This window comes from Mya arenaria, chromosome 1 (assembly GCF_026914265.1).
Source record: "Mya arenaria isolate MELC-2E11 chromosome 1, ASM2691426v1".
Lineage (NCBI taxonomy): Eukaryota > Metazoa > Mollusca > Bivalvia > Myida > Myidae > Mya > Mya arenaria.
Window position 1 is genome coordinate 44,607,376 of NC_069122.1, and position 20,669 is coordinate 44,628,044.

General features: G+C 33.4%; 1 protein-coding gene across 6 annotated transcripts; it reads left to right on the forward strand.

The window, feature by feature from the left end:
• Nucleotides 1–1,444: 1,444 nt before the first annotated feature.
• LOC128229361 (interferon alpha-inducible protein 27-like protein 2A) lies at nucleotides 1,445–18,512 on the forward strand. 6 transcript variants are annotated; one of them, XM_052941281.1, is made up of 6 exons: nucleotides 3,433–3,866; nucleotides 4,720–4,780; nucleotides 10,838–10,883; nucleotides 13,020–13,224; nucleotides 13,519–13,644; nucleotides 17,961–18,512. In XM_052941281.1, exons 1-6 carry the CDS (start codon nucleotides 3,842–3,844, stop codon nucleotides 18,050–18,052), a joined length of 555 nt encoding a protein of 184 aa, XP_052797241.1. In that variant the 5' UTR covers nucleotides 3,433–3,841; the 3' UTR covers nucleotides 18,053–18,512. The 6 variants fall into 6 exon arrangements, with proteins under 6 accessions (XP_052797360.1, XP_052797241.1, XP_052797438.1 ...); XM_052941346.1 differs by lacking the exons at nucleotides 3,433–3,866; nucleotides 4,720–4,780 and adding an exon at nucleotides 6,383–6,405; XM_052941560.1 differs by lacking the exons at nucleotides 3,433–3,866; nucleotides 4,720–4,780 and adding an exon at nucleotides 9,453–9,519.
• Nucleotides 18,513–20,669: the final 2,157 nt, after the last annotated feature.

Consider the following 20,669-nt stretch of genomic DNA (forward strand, 5'->3'; position numbering starts at 1 on the left):
AACAAATATGTCTAACACTTAACATGCACACTGAATACAATCATACGAATAATGCAATATTATTTACTGCATCTAAATCAATACAGTATTGAATTAAATAAATCTTATATGAACACATGTATATCCACAATAAATGTCAGTAAGTTTTAGTCTCTTCAACGGTCGATGACGAAATCCTAGCAGGTGCAACGTGTGACCCTATCTTGAAGATTGTATACGTTATTGAGCAAGTTGAGCATCTCTCGTATAACACGATACCACTCGTACGTGCGGGAAACAATAGACGTCGACGTCATGTTGAGCTTGTCGTTTGGCGCCACTGTCGCCGTGTTACCCTTGACCTCAAACAGGCGGTAGATTCGGCGAACAGGTTTACACCACGAAAGATTCGTATTTATCGCTTACAACGTTTACCACAAATATAATATGCATAGCAACTACAACAATGCATACAAAGTAATGTATATAATACGGAACAGGTACAAGTATTTGTATACAACATCAAGCAAGGTTAACAATGGGGCGATAGTTACACCATAGTTTAATAATATGTAAAAGTTTAATGAATTACCTGCGGTATTATTCACAAACATCAATCTTCATTGCACATTTACAAAACTCACAAATATGCTTTAAAGCTGCACTCTCGCAGATTGGACGTTTTGACAACTTTTTTTTATTTTTTGTCTAGGAACGAGCCAATTTTCACGAAAATCCATGGAAACCAGTTATATAAGACTGCTGACAAAAAATCAATTCGCAGATTTTTATATTTAAGTTAAAGATTGATGCTTTATGCATTTTTCTTAAACCGTTAGTAACGGTTTAAGCCATAAAACATCAATTTTCGAACGGAAATATGAAAATCTACGATCTGATTTTTTTGTCAGCAATCTTTTATCATTGGTTTGCAGATATCTACGCAAAAATTGCACTTTCCAAGATAAAAAATAAAAAAGTTGTAAAATTGGTAAATTTGTGAGAGTGCAGCTTTAAGGGGCGAAGTAGTAATTATTTACAAGGTGTTGATGAGAAAAGAAATATGATTAAATACAAATGAAGAACTTTTATGCAACATAAAGGTAACGACCCATAAGAAATGACTGTAAATAAGTGTGAAGTTGTTTGGTGGGTTTTAGGTACAGTTTTTGTAGATACAGTTGTCGGACTTCGAACTCATTTTTCATGCTTTGCTAACAAGTCCAGGTTGTAATAAGACCGACCAATATTCATTAATCAAACTTGCCCTCATAACAATACAAGCGATTATATCATACACAGTGGTACTAGGGATATGTACCATTTCTAGAAAATACAATCAGAAACGGGTTGAAGTTTGTTGTGAAAATGAGGGCATTCAATGCACAACAAGGAGCCACTTGAGATCCACACTGTTACAAGCACAATGTTTGATTATTTAATATGGTAAATAGTTGTATTAACGATCCGTAATATTAGTATGGTTGAACATAAACATTGGAGTTTAATTAAATCCAACGTCGTGAACATACAGGTCAGCATAAATTATACTTGTTAAAATCAATATGAACGGGATAAAGCACTGATCCCTCATGTAAGTGTGGATATGTCTTATTTTACACGTTCATGATGCGATGTTATATGCAGCACAGTATAATAACTAATTATTGTTAAATGTTTACTACCTAAATTTATCCTCATGTTTTAATAATGCAATTATGTCAATGTGGAGACCATAACAAATCTAGGCTTTTAGCTCTAAGATAACAATTTCAATTTGCGTTTTCATTATGACGATGAGTTTAAGGGACACACTGGATTCGAAGTTCATATCAAACCAAAGAATCATACAAACAATAATAAACTGACTGTAATTAATAATGGAATCGATGAAAGTTGTCGCACCCCGAACAATATTTAATCCTTTATTGTTTGAATAATGTAAACAGCCTGTTCGAAGACTTAAGATCTTTTGACAAAGAATGTCAAATCGACAAAGCGCCGCTTGACAACTATTTAACATCTATATTAACTCATTCTTGTACTGGAAAGTAGATAGTTATGTAGGCATGGTACTCTTTAATATCATTTTACAATTCGAAAATAGCGCCATTAAAACATGCTTTAATATAAATTTGCCTCCAAATCTACTTTAACGGGTCTGCACATTTATTTAAGTTATAACTTTTTATGGTATGAAATGAAAAAAGAATACATTGCACTATAAAAAAACAAGCAAGATTGCGATGTCTTATGCAGCAGTAATTATATTATATGTTGTTTGGACTCTAATATTTAAGATTCCGGTACAAAGTTAAAGTGACGCACTTATTCAAAATCGATAAATATACATGTATAATAAACATAAAATTTGAGCGATACACCTTTAACTTCTTACCAAATAATACAATAATGGACAATATAAATAAGTGATAGCCGTGTATATAATAGCTAAAACACAAATACATTAAATGACTGGTGAGTGTTAAAATATTAACAGTGATTAACTATCATTTTATCAGTTAAAATTATCGTGTTTTCTGTACCCTTTCTTTCAAAGTAACTCGGTTTTCTTCATAAGAACCATTGTTTTCGATATGTATTCATCATTTTGCTATATTAAAACACTTGTGTTAATTGTGGTAAATCTTATTTTGGAATAAGAGTGCACCTTTAAGCGTTGTTCGGTTGGAACACCTTTACTGATTTATTCATTACAGAATTGTGTCTGAATATGGTGCACCTAAAAGCTGCTGTACATGGTTAACATGGTGTAAGTGCCAAATTGTACTGTATAAAATAACTAGTCTGAGCTCCTCGGCCATTTTGACCGAAAATAACCTCGGATATTTGCCGGTTCATCAGTAGAAGTAGTTCGTAAACTAATGAATTATATTAGTTATGAAACGTAGTGTTTAGCTTGTATTTGTAGATCTAAGTTTAAAATGATTGCCAGTGAAATGTATTATTGCAAACAAAGTTAAGAACCCCAAGAGTATTTCATTAAGTTTAACTGTTAAATTGAAATTACTACGTGATCTACTTGCAGCGTAGTTTAAGTGTACCGATTTCTGACATTGTAAACCGTACATATACAGGGGCCGTATTCAATATGTACATCTTAGAATTAAAATCAAACTTAAATCTATTTTTTTCTTAAAAAATTAGATTTTTCTAGTTAGATTGTTCTTAAATCTTAGATCGAAGATTAGTGTTATTCAATATTGATATTATAGTAGGATTTCTTTTAAGACCACTCTTAAAATATAAGGAAGCACCTTGGTAGCCTTACTCTAAGTCTTATAAGTTAGATTGCGATAAAAACAGATAAAAGCACACAGACACATACGAAAATTGACGCTGAATACTCTTGTTTTGAAGTCTTTATAAAGTAAGTATCCGAATTTCATTAAATTTCTTCATAATTCAGTTTTTCCGTTTACCGCTCTCGTTTAATGATTTCTCACATTCGGTGATTTGCACTACCAAAACAAATGCGAGGACTTTTGTAACCTTTATTGAAATGGCATATTAGCAGGGACTATGATATGTTTGCGGTGTTAAAAATATGATGTAACAACGTGTTATCTAAAGTACTATCCCATTGTTTATATCCAAATCAACATACAAACCAGTATAACCGAGTTGATGTGTGCAATTTTACAGTTCCCGAACGGTCGGTGGAATTACAAAAATCCCGAAATACAGGGAAAAACCGAAATACACTTTCGCGTGCGTTCCTGAAGTAGATGAAGCTTAATATTTTGACATATATGACAGACATGGAAGAAGATTTGTAGATAAAGTATTTCCAACGAATATATCAACATAAGCCAGGCAACATTTCCTTACAGGAGTTCTTATGCAAAAGATTTACACTCATAAAGGTATGTTTTAAACCTTAATTATATGTGAAGTAGTTTTTAAACGTTTGTTCAGTCACTGACAGTAACTTGAGTAAATGACTTTTTTTTAAATATCCATAATATCCATCATATGATATTTCAAAGTCTTGAACTACTCTCAATAAAAAGTCAATAGTGCGTGTTAAGATAACTTTTTGAACAGATTAACATTGTTCCAGCACAAACAAAAATAGTCAAGCAACTCTGTAAAGGCAGAGGACAAGTATCATGGACAAGTAATCAGACAGGCAAATAATTATTGTGTTAATGTAAGTTAACAAGATTGAAAAGTGACCATCTTCAATGTTCTCTTGTCACTTATGCAGCAGTCAGTTTTACCCCCCCCCCCCCCACCAGGTCCGGGGGATAGTGGACACTTTGACTTTCGGTCAAGCCAACTGCTGGTCAAGTATCAGCCAAATGCCACCACACCCCAGGAACCCTAGATAAGGCCCATTTTGCTTATTTAGGCGCAAAGACAAAACCACCACATTCATGGAAGTTAAAAACATGGCCCATTTCCCCGACTATACCCGGTATACCCCCTGACCTCTTGGGGGGGGAGCGTTGTTGGAATTGACTGGTGCATTATGAGTTATGATATTGGTGTAGGCATAGATAGCAAGGTTCTGCCCTTTCCTGGATGCCTTTTACGTACACCATTTTGTGCTCGCCACATAAATTTCCACATTTAATATCAAATGATAAAAATGTCATTTGTACTTAAATGTTAATGTTCCTTAATTTAAGGTATAGGTTTTCATGTGCATATTCATGTTGATACTGATTGATATCACATATTGAATGTCTTAAATGATGCTGGTTTGAATTACAGGTTGCAAGCAATTACCTTGTGGACAGTTTCTAGGTGTTTGTGGAACTTGGAAAAACACTATGTGAGTGACTAGTTACATAAAGCAATTTGAATAGACAAGCAGGAATCACATCGAGAATTTCATAATTATCCACCATTTGATCATTGACACCAGATTTTTGTTTATGAAATAAAAAAAGAAAACTTTAAAGCTGCACTCTCACAGACATACCATTTTTACAACTGTTTTATTTTTTGTCTTGGAAATGGCAATTTTTGCGTAAAAATCTGGAAACCAATGATATAAGATTGTTGACAAAAAATCAGATCGTAGAATTTCATATTTCCGTTCGAAAATTTATGTTTTATGGCTTAAACCGAAAATTTATGTTTTATGGCTTAAACCGTTACTAACCGTTACTGACGGTTTAAGAAAAATGCATAAAACATCAATTTGTGAACTTAAATATAAAAATCCTCGATTTAAATTTTTTGTAAGCAGTCTTGTATCACTGGTTTCCATGGATTTTCGCAAAAATTGGCTCGTTCCAAGACAAAAAATAAAAAGTTGTCAAACTCAAATCTTTCAATCTGTGAGAGTGCAGCTTTAAAATACATAACAATTAAAATATTGTCTCATCCGACATGTAGATACATTGTATCTGTCAAGAGGTATTCTTTTATTTTCTTTGATATAATTAAGATATAAAGTTGGAACTTATTCTAACTAAAATGAAATACTTCCATTGTAAGATGACTCACATCAGTGAACATTATGTTGCAATTCCTATAATACCAACATTGGTATATATCCTGGAATGTAGTGTTAACCACATTCTTAAATTATTTATCATCAAATTTTGACATCTGTTATTTGGGGCAGTCTGAAATGTAGCATGTATATGCATTTTTACCTGAAACTTGTATTTCATTAAATTGCATGCAAGTGTATCAAAACTTTGTTTACATATCCCCACGTATTACAATGTTTCAAGTTTTTTTTATAAATGATTCTGTTACAATCTTCTTTTGCCACATGTTTTGGTAAAAATGAAACTTAATGTCGCCCTGATATTACAAAACAATATAAAAGGATATGTGCGTAGAGAAAAAATATTCTTTAGGATAGTTTATATTCATCAATAAAATGTTCATCACTTATACACAATACGGTTTTCGTGTGCCTTGTGGTCTGTCAAGAAAATAGCATTCAATATTATTACTTATAAAAATATATAAGAAAACATATGGGTGCTCAGCCCCCCCCCCCCCCCTCCCCCATTCCCAATGTGGGGATGCAAACAAATTATGTATAGTGACCAAAAATACACAATAAAACTTCCCTAGTACAACTTCCCTTGTATTATTGCAAACAAAGTTAAGAACTCCTAGAGTTATGTCACTTAAAGTTTAACTGTTAAATTGAAATTACTATCCGATCTACTTGCAGTGTAGTTAAAGTGTACCGATTTCTGACATTGTTAACCGTCCATATATACATCTGAGGTTGTCTTCGATAAAAATAGCCGAGGCGTTCCGAATGATGAAATACCATGTAGATTTTTAAAGTAAACCTTGCTTGATAAATGCCCTTGAGAAAGTTATCATAACGGAACTTGTACTTGATTGCCGCGTGTAATATTATGTATGTTTTTCTTCCGTTTCGGATGACAGTATTTACCGGATATAAAGTAATTGTATGGATAAGTATGTAAATAATAGTATCAACTGGTATACAATTGTATTAACTAAGTATATAGCAAAAACTAAATAACTTGATATCTATACCATACTGTAAAACTGTAAAATATATTTTATAACTGTTTATTAGACAAGCTGTTATCATACTGCTGTTTATATATATATATATATATATATATATATATATATATATATATATGACACTAGTTCATTCGTTTCGGCACGAAAATAAGAATAACTACTTATTATCATTATCTGAAGTTATACCAATAAGAGTAGTGCTTATATTACAAAACAAGGAACGCACCCTTTGACAGTTTTAAACATAAAAAACTATCGTTTTCTGATAAAAGGAATGCTGCTTTATTTTTAATTTTGTGCTTAAATTCAGTGTATCCTCAAACCATCATGTATTTATATTTGAATAGAAATATATAAAGTACAGTTATATGGAGATAATGCTTCAAATCATTAAAGCTGCTCTCTCACCGATAATACCGTTTTTATAACTATTTTATTTTTTGTCCTGGAAAGAGAAAAATTTGCGTAAATATCTGAAAACAAATGATAAAAGATTGCTGACAAAACTTTATATTGCAGATTTTCCATATTTCCGTTCGAAAATTATTAACGGTTCAAGAAAAATGCATAAAACATAAGTTTTTGAACTTAAATATAAAAATTGGCGGTCGATTTTGTCAGCAGTCTTATATAACTGGTTTCCATGCAGTATCGCAAAAATTGGCTATTTCCAAGACCAAAAAAAAAAAAAAGTTGTCAAAACACCCAATCTTTGAGAGTGCAGCTTTAATATGATTTAGACACAATGTAATGGTAGTGTATACAATTCAGTATAGGATAGACAACGAGTGAACGAGCGTAGCGAAGGTATATTTGTCATAGATACGTCCACGAGGTGTCTATCCGACTTAGACCACGAGAACCAAAGCGAGGAGGTTTGGTTCTTGTTCTTCAGTCTAAAGACAAATAAAATTCAAATACCATTTAATTTTGTTTACCGCAGACAATGCGTAATTTGGTTTGGCTAAATCACGAATTTTCTATGGTTAGAGAATTAATGTTTACCGTACACATTGTAAGGCAAGGATTATAACCTATATGCCATAATTGGAATTGCCATATCGGAATTCCGTTAAGAGTCCAAGGACGGAGTGGTTTTGAAACGGGTGATCGAAAACTAGATTGAATATTATTTTCTGCATTAATGTAATTGATATTGAGATCGACATGAAAAATATCTGCATTTTTTTCTGTTACATCATAAAGGGTTCATGTTTTGACGTTTTTATCTCATTAACGCTTTCAAAGATTTTCAGATGTTTGAATAAAGCTAACCGAAAAAGTGATTTGGTATGGCCTAACAAAAAATGCAATTTAAGTTTGATTTGTAAATTTTGGGAAAAGATGTAATGTGTTTTCAGTAGCATTAACTGTTGTTTGATGTATAATTATCGCCATTGAACTAGTTACCAACGCTAGTATCTGCCGAGTAATAGAGATAAGTCAAAAATATCTAAATTGAGAATAGCATCATGCACAAGTCAGTGTTTTTCGTAAATATGGCACAGTGGTTTGTGCGGTGGGAGGGGGGTCTTTTGTTGATAAAGTTGACTTGATATTTATATGTCGGAAGATAAACCACAGTCGGGGTTGAGAACGCCATCCTTGGACTTTCTGTATGCTTAGACGTTTTTTTACGCTATCATCAGGTTGTCTTAATATCCTTTGAGTTCCAGCCAAACACACAATGCCACGATCCCTACCTGGTGGGGTAAAACTTCTATTGGAGCATTCCTTACTCTTAAAAAATAGTTTTGACGTAAACGACTTGCGTAAGGGTTTGGATAACTATACTTGTGTCATAATACTCTTCATATTACACTTTTAGTCAGAATTCACCACAATCAATATAATCGATTAGCAACTGGCGCTGGATCGTTTTTCATTGTTCTTTATTTTATATACCAGCTGTTCACATTATTAAGATTTCATTGAGACGATACAGATACTTACAACCAAAACATGCTTTTAAAGTATTTTCAATGATTATTATTAAACAATGAAAGACGTTTTAAAAATAGGTGCCTGATAAATACAGATTAATTTTCTTGGCCTATGAATACAGTTTTATGTGATCCATATTTCCTCGAGGAAATCGTGTTTTAGGAGGTATATATATATTTTCTTGTAGAGTAGTGTCAATCTTTAAGAAAATGTACAGTTTCAACGAAATCAAATGCAATTTCTAACCCGAATTTCCTAAAACATGTTACTCGACGAACCAACTACCCGCTAATTTCACCGATATTTTCCAGACACTAACACTACAAGAAAAGTCCAAATATGTAGAGTTTGGTTAAGATTTGATAAAGTTATGGCTTCTTTAACAGAGTCATGTCGGCAAATATATGGAAATTCAGGGTCAAGTCGTCACCCTTTACTAAGATAATATTATCAAAATTTAAAAAATATTATTTTTTTGCCAATTATCACATGTTACAGTTACCACGTCATATTCTTACTAAAAAATGATAAAAAAAAATTGATAAAAAAAAAAAAAAAAAAAAAAAAAAACGGACGGGGGCTTGGTGTGTCAAAACAACGCAACCTGCCCCTGTGCAACGTGTATATGAGAAATGGAGCAAAGAAATAGCGAAAGCCGATTGGTTGGATTAGAGTGAGCGTGGTCTAATTGTTCATATCTGAACTTGATAAAGCTTTATGAAATTATTCCTTCTACCGTGTTTGTTCAGTCAAGATTAAGATATTAAGTCTGTTTATAGCCATTTTCGATAAACTGGTTTTAATAATGAAATCGGTGCAACCCGAGAAAAGTGAGATTTATGCTACGGTTATCGTTGTCTCTTTAAAACGGATTATCTCTAGAAGCCGAACTGAAAAAAGACCTGAAAAACCGGGTAATAAGCCTTTACTGCTATTCATTAAAATATTGTTTACAAGGACACCATGTACTGTATATGTGACGTAATGTCCTAAAGGCAATACGCATGCTAATAATAGCTCATTTTCAGAAAACATGCGATAAGACACGCTTGTGCTTCCGTTAAATAAAACAAAATAGGATTAGGATACAAAGAGGTGAGCTGCTGTTTTCAAACTTGGATATAATCTATGTAAATGTTTTGTTTCTGCTAAGATATATACTACAGCGTGAATTTAAAAAACGCTAAAAATGGGTGTTTTAATTTAACAGCTAACACACCGTCTGAAGTACCGATTTCACACATTTCGGGCTGTTTATATAAGGCCAAAAAAATTTTGTTTGTTTAGGGTAACCTTCCCAAAACTTTTAGGTAGGGAAGGTAGGGATTTTTTTTTTCAAAATCTGTCGTAAGTTCAGAGTGTTTCCTTGCACATGGCAGTCTTTCCTACATAACTGTCATTGCCTGACTTTGTTTTACCATATAAACAATAATTCTGATCGTCCAATTTGCATTTATCCGCCCTTCGTAACTCTCTATTCGCTAACCAATATTTTTTTGCTCATGTAACGGAAAAAATAGTTAGGGTCGGCGCATTTTTATAGGTAGGGTCGGGTTACCCGAAACAGACATTTTTTTTAAGGCAATACGCATGCTAATAATAACCATAGTGGCTCGATGTTTTGAAACGAAACATTAAAATTGACAATAAATATTTAGCAGCAATGTTGATGTCTTTGTTCATCAACAAAATATTATTTTACAGTGATTTTTTATGCAAAATGAAATCTGTTTAATGTCAATAACATTTTAATTAAAAAATCGGGCCGCTGTGGATGCAAAAGGAATTTTCAAAATAATTAAGGTTCTTTAAACCCAAGACATGGGGATCATTAACTAGTACTTAATTAATAGGCTTGCACTTTGTTTTAAATAAGATTTTTTACAATGTATACATGCTTTCAAAGTGATTCTAGTACATTTAATTAAAATTAATTTCAACTGATATTCCAAAATTAATATTTTAAAATGTCAAGTTAAACTGTTAATATATGTTTCATCAATTATTTATGGCACGTCATGAAACATCTCCTTCAATGTTTGTGTGGCGAAATTGTAATTGATTTAGAAAAAAAAATCTTGTTTTGTTTTATTTCGATTTGCATAATAATCGAATTAATGCAATTATGTGTAATTTATCCGTTTTGAAGTGCCCAGGGTAATATCAGCAAAGAAAAGAAATAGTAGCTATTTTAAAAAGCTGATATTTCAATGTCTGTATACCACATCATAAATTGCGTCATAAATGCTCCGATGTAGCATATATGACGTAATTTATCACGTGGTTTACACACACTGTGTTTTGTTGTATAAATGTTGAAACCTTGAAGCAGAAAAATAGCCTCCTTACGTGCATACTTACATTATTAAATATACTGTTGTCTGAATTGATCATTGAAAATGGCATGTTGTAGATTGACACAGATGAAAACTATGCAGATGCACAGCACACCTAAAGACGTAGGTTTGACTGCGGTTTAATTATTGAGTACCTGTTCATCTGTCTGAAGATTATTTTATGATATTATATGTTTCGAAACCTCTTGATTTTTTCGTTTTTCAACTGATGGATATGTTTTTTGTCCTTTCTTTTTCCTTTTTCACTCTCCCACATGTGATAGCAACCATCATAGTGTCTAGCGTATGCATATGTTAAGCTTTTTATGAACGAAGGCATGTTAGAAATGCATAATAAGTTGAACTGGATGACAATTCGGGGGCATTTGTCAAAATCTTTGACAGCTTTTGTTTCTACAGAAAATAGAAGACGTTAGTCGCGCTGCGACTTCACATTGGTCTTTAAAGGGGTCGTAAACCGTATAATAAATTAGCGGGGGAAAAAGAAAATTGACATAAATTTGACATCGATGTATACAATGCATTGAAACTTAGCAGTTATTTCGTATTTTTCCATTAAAAAAATACTGGGTGTGTCTACCAGGTAGAATTCATTCCTTTTGCGTGATTGGCTATTCGGTCTTATCACGTGATATTACCGAGGTAGGCGTATATCTTAACTATGTCTCCCATTTAGAGTTAGCTGTTGTAGCTCAGTCGATACGACGCTGGACTGCAATTTTTCAACTTAGAAATTCTGGTTAAGGTTTTGCGTGCAAGCACATATAGGTTAATATCTCAGAAACTACTTGAGGTTTTATACTGAGACTTATACTATGGCACTCAACCATCCAACCTACTTAATTAACCAAGTAAGATAACTCTAGTTTGCATTTTATGCAAATAATAGGCCTTTATTATTCGACTTAGAAATTCTGGTTAAGGTTTTACGTGCAAGCGCACATAGGGTAACATCTCAACAACTACTTGAGGTATTGCAAAAAGACTTCGCACAATGGTACTCAACCATCCAACCTACTCAATTAACCAAGTTAGATAACTCTAGTTTGCATTTTATTTAAAAATTGGCCCTTTTTTAAGACATGGAAATTCTGGTTAAGGTTTTGCTTGTTACCACTTTTAAGTCAATACCTCAGCGAATACATCATGTATTGCATTGAAACGTTACACACATGCTCCCAACCATTTAACCTTCTTCTTTAATCAAGTAAGATAACTCTATCTTGGACATTATATGAATTGTTTGCCTCTTTATGATGCGACTAAATTCTGGTAAAGGTCTTGAATGTTAGCACACATAGGATAATATCTCAGCAACTATTTAGTGCATTGCATTGAGACTTTATGCAATAGTAATCAACCACCCAACTAAAAACTAGACTAAAAAATGCTGGTTCAAATGTTCCATGTAAATACATTTATGTTAATATCTCAGCACATCATGTATTGCATTGAAATCTAATCTAACAGTGATCCATGCATGTTACGCCAAAACCTTTCAATCCTTACACTGAAAAGCGGCGGAATAGTCGATCGCGCTGTCTCTGTGACAGCTCTTGTTTTTACAATTATGAAAACGTAACGCATTCTATTAAATAATTGTTCTGAGATTCGTTACAGAAAAAAACTTTTTTGGGTGCAGATCTGGTGTACAGTCCCTTAAATACGTTGTGAAGATTTAAAAAATATACATATTATAATATTTGCTTTACTTTTTTAACTAATTCCAAGAATGAAAGTTCTTTTACTTTTAGACGATCGAAAACACAGTTAGTGAAAACCTGTATAATGTACTTTTAATTAGTGTGTCATATGTATAATATTTGAATTTCAGATGCCGGATGAGCCCATATTATTTTGATATCATTTGAAAGAATTGGATGTGTAGAGAACAAATGTTTACATTTACCGAAAAGACTGTTTGTACTTAAAAGAGTACACAAGTCTATTAATTTGTTGTATATTTTGGTCAATTATTGTATGTGCTATAAGGCACATTGACTTATGCATGAATACATATTACAATGATTAAATATGTACATTGCACAGCTTTGCTATATAACTGATGCATAGAACCATACTTCATTTGTTTAATTTAATAATGCTTTATTTCCTTTAACCCTCTCAAATTATTCACAAAAGAAAATGGGATCAAATGGCATCCGAATTTAGCATGATGGTAAACAAGGTTTGGATAACCTTTTGATAACAGATAAACAAATTGTTGTCGTTTTTCAGAACAACCCAACAAACCAAAATAATTCATGGTTGTTGTTAAAAAAAGCTGCATTGCCCCTAGCAGTCGCCGGGACCGGAGTTGTTGCCGCCCCACTAATTTTGTCCGCTGCAGGATTTGGCGCTAGCGGTATCGTTGCGGGATCCTTGGCCGCAAAAGGGATGTCCTTTATTGCAGCATGGAATGGCGTTGGCGTTGTTGCTGGAAGTAAGTATTCTAGAAAATCATCTTCTCTTATATAAACATTGTTTTCGCTTGACATAATATTCACAGACACCATCACATGTATATAGTCTTTTGTAATGACTGGATAATAATTGCTCGGTAGAAACTGACTTTTCATGCAAAGTGAATAATGCAATATAGCTGTTAATATACTTATATCGGCGTATTATGCCCTAACACAATATCAAATTTGTCAATTCATTAAATTACTGCTTAATTTTAAAATATGAGTTTGTTTAATTAGTGATCATTTTATTGCCATAACTAATTCAAAAGGTACATTCGCGGCATGCCAGTCAGCGGGAGTGGTTGGAATAGCCGGAAGTACACTTACGGGGATCGGTGTGACTGCTGGAACAGCCACAGCTGTTGTACAAGAAGGGATACAACGCATAGGAAAGAGTAATTGTTTGAAATCGTAATCCTGTATTAATGTAACAAGTGCCAAAAAGTTGACTGTTTTAGCTCGACTTTTCAAAGAATCTGGTGAGCTATACTGCTAAACCTAGGGTTCGTGTCACACCTTGGTTAAGGTATTTCATTTAAGCTCCTTTAAGTCATTATCTCATGTATTGCATTTAAACTATCTAATAACGAAATTTAGGTAACACTATTTTTCATATAATTCAACTTAGTGCCCTTTCTTATTCAACTTAAAAACACTGGTTAAGGTTTCGCATGTAAGCATTCATATGTTAATATGTCAGCAATTACTTGATGCAGTATCGTATTGGGACTTTTAACAAAAGTACTCAATGATAAATCGTACTAAATTAAATAAGTAAGATAACATCATTTTGAAAATAATATACCTGTATTATTTGATTTAGAAATTGTTAAATGTTCGTGAGTAACTAATTTAAGTCAATATTTTAACAATGATTTCATTTATTGAATTTAAACTAAAGACTGGTGTTGCCAATTACCAACCATACTTAATTAATCAAGTAAGATAACTCTGTTTTGTATGTAATGTAATTATGACCCTGTATTTATCTGATTAATCTAAGCGTGGATATGTGAACATTCCATTAAGTGCTTGATATATTGCATTGAATCTTAAAATAAGTCCCCACCATACAATCAATTTCATTAATGAATTTATATAGCGTTTACTTGCTTATATTTTAAAGTTTGGATCGTAATAAATATTATTTGAGTTAGAAATTCTTGTTAGGTTTTTGCATGTTAGCACATATAAGTCAATCCTTACAGTAACTTGATGTATCGTATTGACTGTTTATCAAACGGTTCTCAACCGTCCATCGTACTTTATTGGTCAAGTTAAATAACTCTGTTTTGCATGTAAAAGAAAGTTTTGCCGTTAATTTTTCGACTTAAAAATTCTGGTTAAAGCATGTAATCACTTATACGGTGATCCCTGCATGTTTCACCAATATTATGCAATCCTTAAACTTAAAAGCGGCAGAATAGTCGAGCGCTCTGGCCCTGTGACAGCTCTTCATGTCATATTCAACTCTTTGCTTTTAGTTTTAGTACTGAAGAAAGTTCAATCTTCAAAAATATAAACTAATATGCAAGATAACAAAAGAAAAGCATGTATATTGAAGACTGTGATCTTCCTTGTGACGGGTCCCTGTGCCAAATCAATTTATGTGCAAAATCGTTTGTTTCTTTATTACAATCCACTAAATGAATTCTCTATATCAATATTGATAGATGTTAAAAGGATAGAAGTAATAGATACAGTACGAGTTTTTCTTCGAAAGTGTCCTCTTATAGACCGTAAGACGTAAGAAGCAGTTTCGGTACGACGAACACCAATTTTGTCCGAGGCAAGATATATTTAAAGCGACAGTCCGCAAATCGGGCAAATTAGCCATGAAAAAAAAAAAATTCATCTATGTGTTGATAAGCATTCCTGACTGACGAATCCAAAAAAAATTTGGTTCAAATCGACCTAGAAATGAGTTTTTCGTGTCATTTTCAATATCTCTTCGTAAGTATCGGCCCCCGAGAGTTAACGGTAATATAAATAGAAAAAACAGTGGGATTCCAAAGTTCTTGCGCATGCGCAGGGCGATACTATTTCCCGGTCTCTCCTCGTAAAATCCGGTCTCATCCGGTCTCATAATTCCCAGTTCATAACTTATGGCCCCAGGCAACGGATTGTGTTGCTGATGTTTATAACACGATTTTGACAATCTTATTTGTTTTTATATGTAACAAAATGGTATAAAATATATAAACATTATGTCTTAATTTATGCAATTTGTTATAGGTATACACTATTTATGCAATTCGTGTTAAAGGTGTAGAGAAAGATGCGATGCAGTACAAATGCTCATGTTTTTTGCATAAAAGATTGAGGACGGCTAGAGTATGAAGTAACTTAGAATTGCACCTTTTAAATTATGTTATTTTATGTTATTGTTCTTCCTTTTATGTTTACCCCCCCCCCCCGACATAAAAAATTTTAAGCATAAATGATTACAATTGAAAAATTCCATGTTTGCATATCCGACTCATATCGATACGATACGATATGTTTATTGCGTAAAACATTATACAATGTTCATCGCATGTAAACAAGTAAATCAATGAATGGAGAAAAAGTACACAAACACATTTTCTGGAGCTAAAAGTTGCAATGTTATAACATCCTATTATAGTAATTATGCGTGTGCTTAGACATTAAAGCTACTAGATGAAGAGTGTTTCTTTGAAGTTGCGCCATTCTGAAGTAATCAACACATTATGTCTCCATTTTTCGTTTATAATTTTGTGCTATTCGCTAATGCTAGGTTTATATTAGGCCACGATTACCACGATGTCCCCGATTCCAGAGCATCGTGGCGAACGTAACAGAGCGTGGACTCGAATCGGGGTGATCGTGGGGGAGCGTAACGGAACGTGGTTGAATTGGGACATCTTGGGCATCGGGACAGATTTTAAATCAAACTTAAATTTCACCACGATTGCCCCGATTCATTTTCTAATCGTGACATAGCGTGGCCTTCGTAACAAAACGTAACGGAACGTAACGAAGCGTAACAGAACGTGGAGTACAATCGCAACAGATCGGGACCAGCGTGGACACATTTTTTCATCCCGCTTCGCTGCGACGTCTCACGATAGCTCCACGCTCTGCTACGATCTACCACGATCTGTTACGATATACACTTTTCTACCATTTATTGCTCCACGTTGCGTCACGCTCTCCTACGGTATCCCCGATTGTCGTTCACGTTCTGATACGCTCTGACACGCTCCAACACGTTTCCTCACGATAGCCACGATTTCCACGCAAGCTGCATATACATAACAGCTTTATCTACTGGTACTCTATCGTTTAATCATGCCAGCTTATAAAAGTTCCACGACTTCTATAACAACCAAATGTACATGCCTGTGGTGTCTTTGCAACTGCTAATGCTGTGGATTTTTGTTTTAAGAATGGCTATGTAAATACAAACGTCAATTTCGTTGTAAGTGAAATGAGGGAACATCTAGTCAGCTGTCTAGAAAATAAAAAAAATCCGTTTTATAGAGAAAATGAAAAGTCGCGATCCCTATGAATTTCAAATTAAAAACATTCTGTTCATGTGAAATGCCAGAATTCGTCGATAATTTAGTTATTTGCGAAAATAGAACATGCAGGAAAAGATTCCACATGAAATGCGTCGGCATAAAAATTAAAATTAGACGATCAGTTGGCAGAAATACATAAGGCAACTGGTCGTGGAAGCGCATCTGCTGCAACAAAATCAATAGTTAAACAAAAGAAGGATAATAGAATTCCTGAAGTACTGAGATAACTTACAAATTTGATTTACATGTAGTCAAGCATTGTTATTTTTTTTATTACTATTATCAATAGTATACTTATAACTGAATTTAATATGAAAAAAACACACACTCAATGTGTTTGTTATTCATGACATTAATTTCAGTACATGTGCATATTTCATGTTTTTATCTTTGCCTAAATTTATTTTATGTTTTATTGATATAAAATTTGAAATAAATAGTGACATAATTATCATCAAATATCTAATGTTTTAATCAACTGTAATCTTTTGTAATCCTATTACCCCCCGCGGTCATTAACACCTTTTTGATCACGCCCGATAGCTACTATAAAACAGAGACCGGAGGAGACCGGGACCGGATGAGACCGGGACCGGGAAATAGTATCGCCCCCCAAGAGTAGTCGGAAAAACCGTAGACCTACTTTCTCTTTTGCCGTCTAAAAATAGCAACTTTCGGCAATTTTCAATTTGTTAAATCTAAGTTATTAAAGCGATTTTTTAAAAAATAATTGCGGTTCAGTCGGTCTGAAACAATGTGGAACTTATTAAAAACTTTTGAAATACGGTTACTTTTGCGGACTGTCGCTTTAAGTGAGCAAATAATTGCATTAATAAATACGTACAGATTTATCAATAGATTAATTCAATTATTTTTTCCGAAAGATAAACATTAGATTATTAGCATGGCCTTTCTAAATACATCGGCTCGTGGGGTTACTCGAAATTCTCGTGCACGGCTCTCTTACAACCGTAAAAAGAAACTCAATAGCTCTGCTGAGGGTATAGTCGTATAAAGATTGATTAATTTGTTTATATTCCAAACTCGATTGCCAATGGAGAAATATTTGTATCTGTGTACTAAATTAAAACATTTACTTTATATCACCAAATGTAGAGACAAGAGACGGATTTTATTAAGTCTACATTCTTTTCTTCTTATTTCAGAAAGCAAAAATGAGGAAAACATTGATGGCTCTGAAGAAGACGAGCAATCAGAAAATGAGGACGAGAAAGGAAGTGACGAATTACATATTTAAGATATGTAAATTACTAACTTATGTCAACATCTGGTGCATTTTATGGCGCATTCCAGTTATTTTGGTGATCACATGACGTTGCTTTTTCAAGTGTGTTAAAACCATACAGTTTTTTGCCTATCAAACATTAATTAAATATATCTTAACGTCTATTTCATTTTGCTGTTCTAATGAAACCTCAAATATTTGACTGAAAAATTAAAATAATCTTCATTTTTAAAGACGAATGAATCATTTGAAAAAAGATATCTGACATGAGTTGCTATTTTATACTAAAACTATGGATATTCATTAAGGCAAAATAACAAAGCGAGCCTTTGACCTCATGTAAAATTCTATATGTACAACATGTTGATAGCAAGATAACTTTGGATAGGTGTATGAATATGCTTGTGTAATTATAAAAAAATATATATTTGACGTCATCTTTTCTCTGTTCGAATAAAAAGTAGACCTTACCGGTTAATTTGTTTTTTTCATACATGAATCCCATGCCAATTTAGTCAAGTGTAAGTTTGCTCGACTTCGTCCCGCCACAGTTCGGCTATTATTTGTAAACTGTTGATATCTTCAACAGCTATTTACCCCTATCACAGTCATTTAGTTCTTATTAAAGTATGCGAACTCTGGTTTATACTTGAAGTAAGATATGCTATTTAATTTGCATCCAGTGAAAAATACGTTTATAATGGGCTTAGGAAATGAGAAGTATCTTCATGAAATACGGGCTACATACGTAGTGAACAATGTAATGTTGTCAGTGTAATGTATATAACAGACCCAAAACGGGATGGTTTAATATAGCTTTATTACATTCATACTCATACGCACACGATCTTGAATCTAATCAATAACTGAACTATCGACATACATGCAACTGTTAGCCAGAGGCGGGCTTATCATACACAGAGGCGGGTTTACCAATAATGGGCTCTGATTGGCCACTACAAACAACAACCTGATAAAACCAAAGATCGAGGAAACAAACAAAGCTGTATAGTAGGAAATGATACTTCCTTCGTATTTGCTATGCTTTCAATGGCAATTAACCGAATTTCACCTGAGTTAGGCCTCTCTTTGTACAAATATTTACTCAAAGTAAGATGACATGTCTTTTTATGCTGAAGGTGATTGATACAAATATTTCTAAGCCGTTAGTAGTGTTTTCTTGTTATTTTCTGAACGTTCGACAGTAGCAGATAACCAAACAAAGGTTGGCACATATTCACAAAAGGAACATGATTATTCGGGTACACCATATACAAGGTCAGCAGCCTAGGTTTATTGCTTCTCTAAAGACGCACACATTGACTTGTTTCAATAATTCGAAGGTAATTCAAGGCCAAGTGGTATGCAAACTTTTTCCACACGGTATATTGTGTTCATATTAGACCATTATAGTTCAGTGGTAGGTTGCTGAATTTGACCAGACGATAACCCCTTTAGGTTGGTGGTCAATACTTCAAAGGAAAAGTGTTTTGTAATCTTCCTTCGCACAATAACAATAATGTATTTATTTAAGACCCTGTAATTCTAGAGTTATGTTGATTTTAAGCTGTAGCTGATTATTGTTATTGTGTAGGTCTGTACGATAAAGATCAATGTAAAATTCAGGGCATCATAGTTTTCTGAACCTTTGTCGAAACAAAAGCTTGTAAATGGTTTCACCTAAACCTGTAGTGGTCGATTCTACTCTTCTTGAGCATTTCTCCCATTGTTCTCAAGGTCAAAAGGCCTTCGGTATTATGCAAATTAGGTGTAATTTTTCCGACACTTCATACATCAATGAAACGCAAAAAATAATGTTCAATTCTTAGGTAAGCCACCTTCATATGATGTGCTTATGTTAAACAAGTGTTTGGAAAAATAAAGTATATATCACTTTACCGGATGCACGAATAAACTGAATACAACAGTTAACTCGTGGTGGGTATATAAGAAAAGCTCGCTTGTTTCAATTTTGGCATACGGGTTTGGTTTTCTGTACCGATTTTAAAGCTGTATATTGAACAGACCATCTTTTCAAGGTTGAAATATCGAAAATGTCAGTATATTTCGGACCAAATACAAAACATGGTACTGATTCTTGCAATACCTGAATCAAAACCTGACATTTATGGGGGGTTTTATTTTCAAACTAAATGTCGTTGGCTCAAGACGCCCAGCGTGTCAAGGCTTTTCAAGGCTGTCAAACTCATATCGTAGAATAAATACAATATTTCAGACATTTATGCATATAAACAATTAATTCATAATTCGTTTGAAATATTAGTATCACTAAAGTAAGGGATAAGAAGTAGAAAATATACGGATTCACATATGCGTTAAGATCCCAATTGAATTCCACCCAAAATAATAATAGATGGATGTTCGTTTCGATCGAATTTCGTCAGGGGTTTACAGCGAAAACTTGTTAGTTTTCGTTAACGTTATTTTTATTATCAATCAGTTTAAAAAATTAAATAGATAATAATAGCGAGTGCACACTATAACACATATATTTACAAATTCCTTGCCGCTAAAATGTCTCAAAAAACATCCCCGTAATGTAATCTTTTCTTTTTCCATTTATGAAATTGTAAATGATTAACAAAGGCACTGAATGATTCTAAATGCG

Excerpts from the sequence above, each read along its gene's own strand:
- LOC128229361 (XM_052941281.1), top strand. The coding sequence starts at position 3,842 with ATGCAAAAGATTTACACTCATAAAG. Across the intron at positions 3,867-4,719 it reads AAAGATTTACACTCATAAAG|GTTGCAAGCAATTACCTTGT; the intron begins GTATGTTTTAAA and ends TTTGAATTACAG. Across the intron at positions 13,645-17,960 it reads GATACAACGCATAGGAAAGA|AAAGCAAAAATGAGGAAAAC; the intron begins GTAATTGTTTGA and ends TTCTTATTTCAG.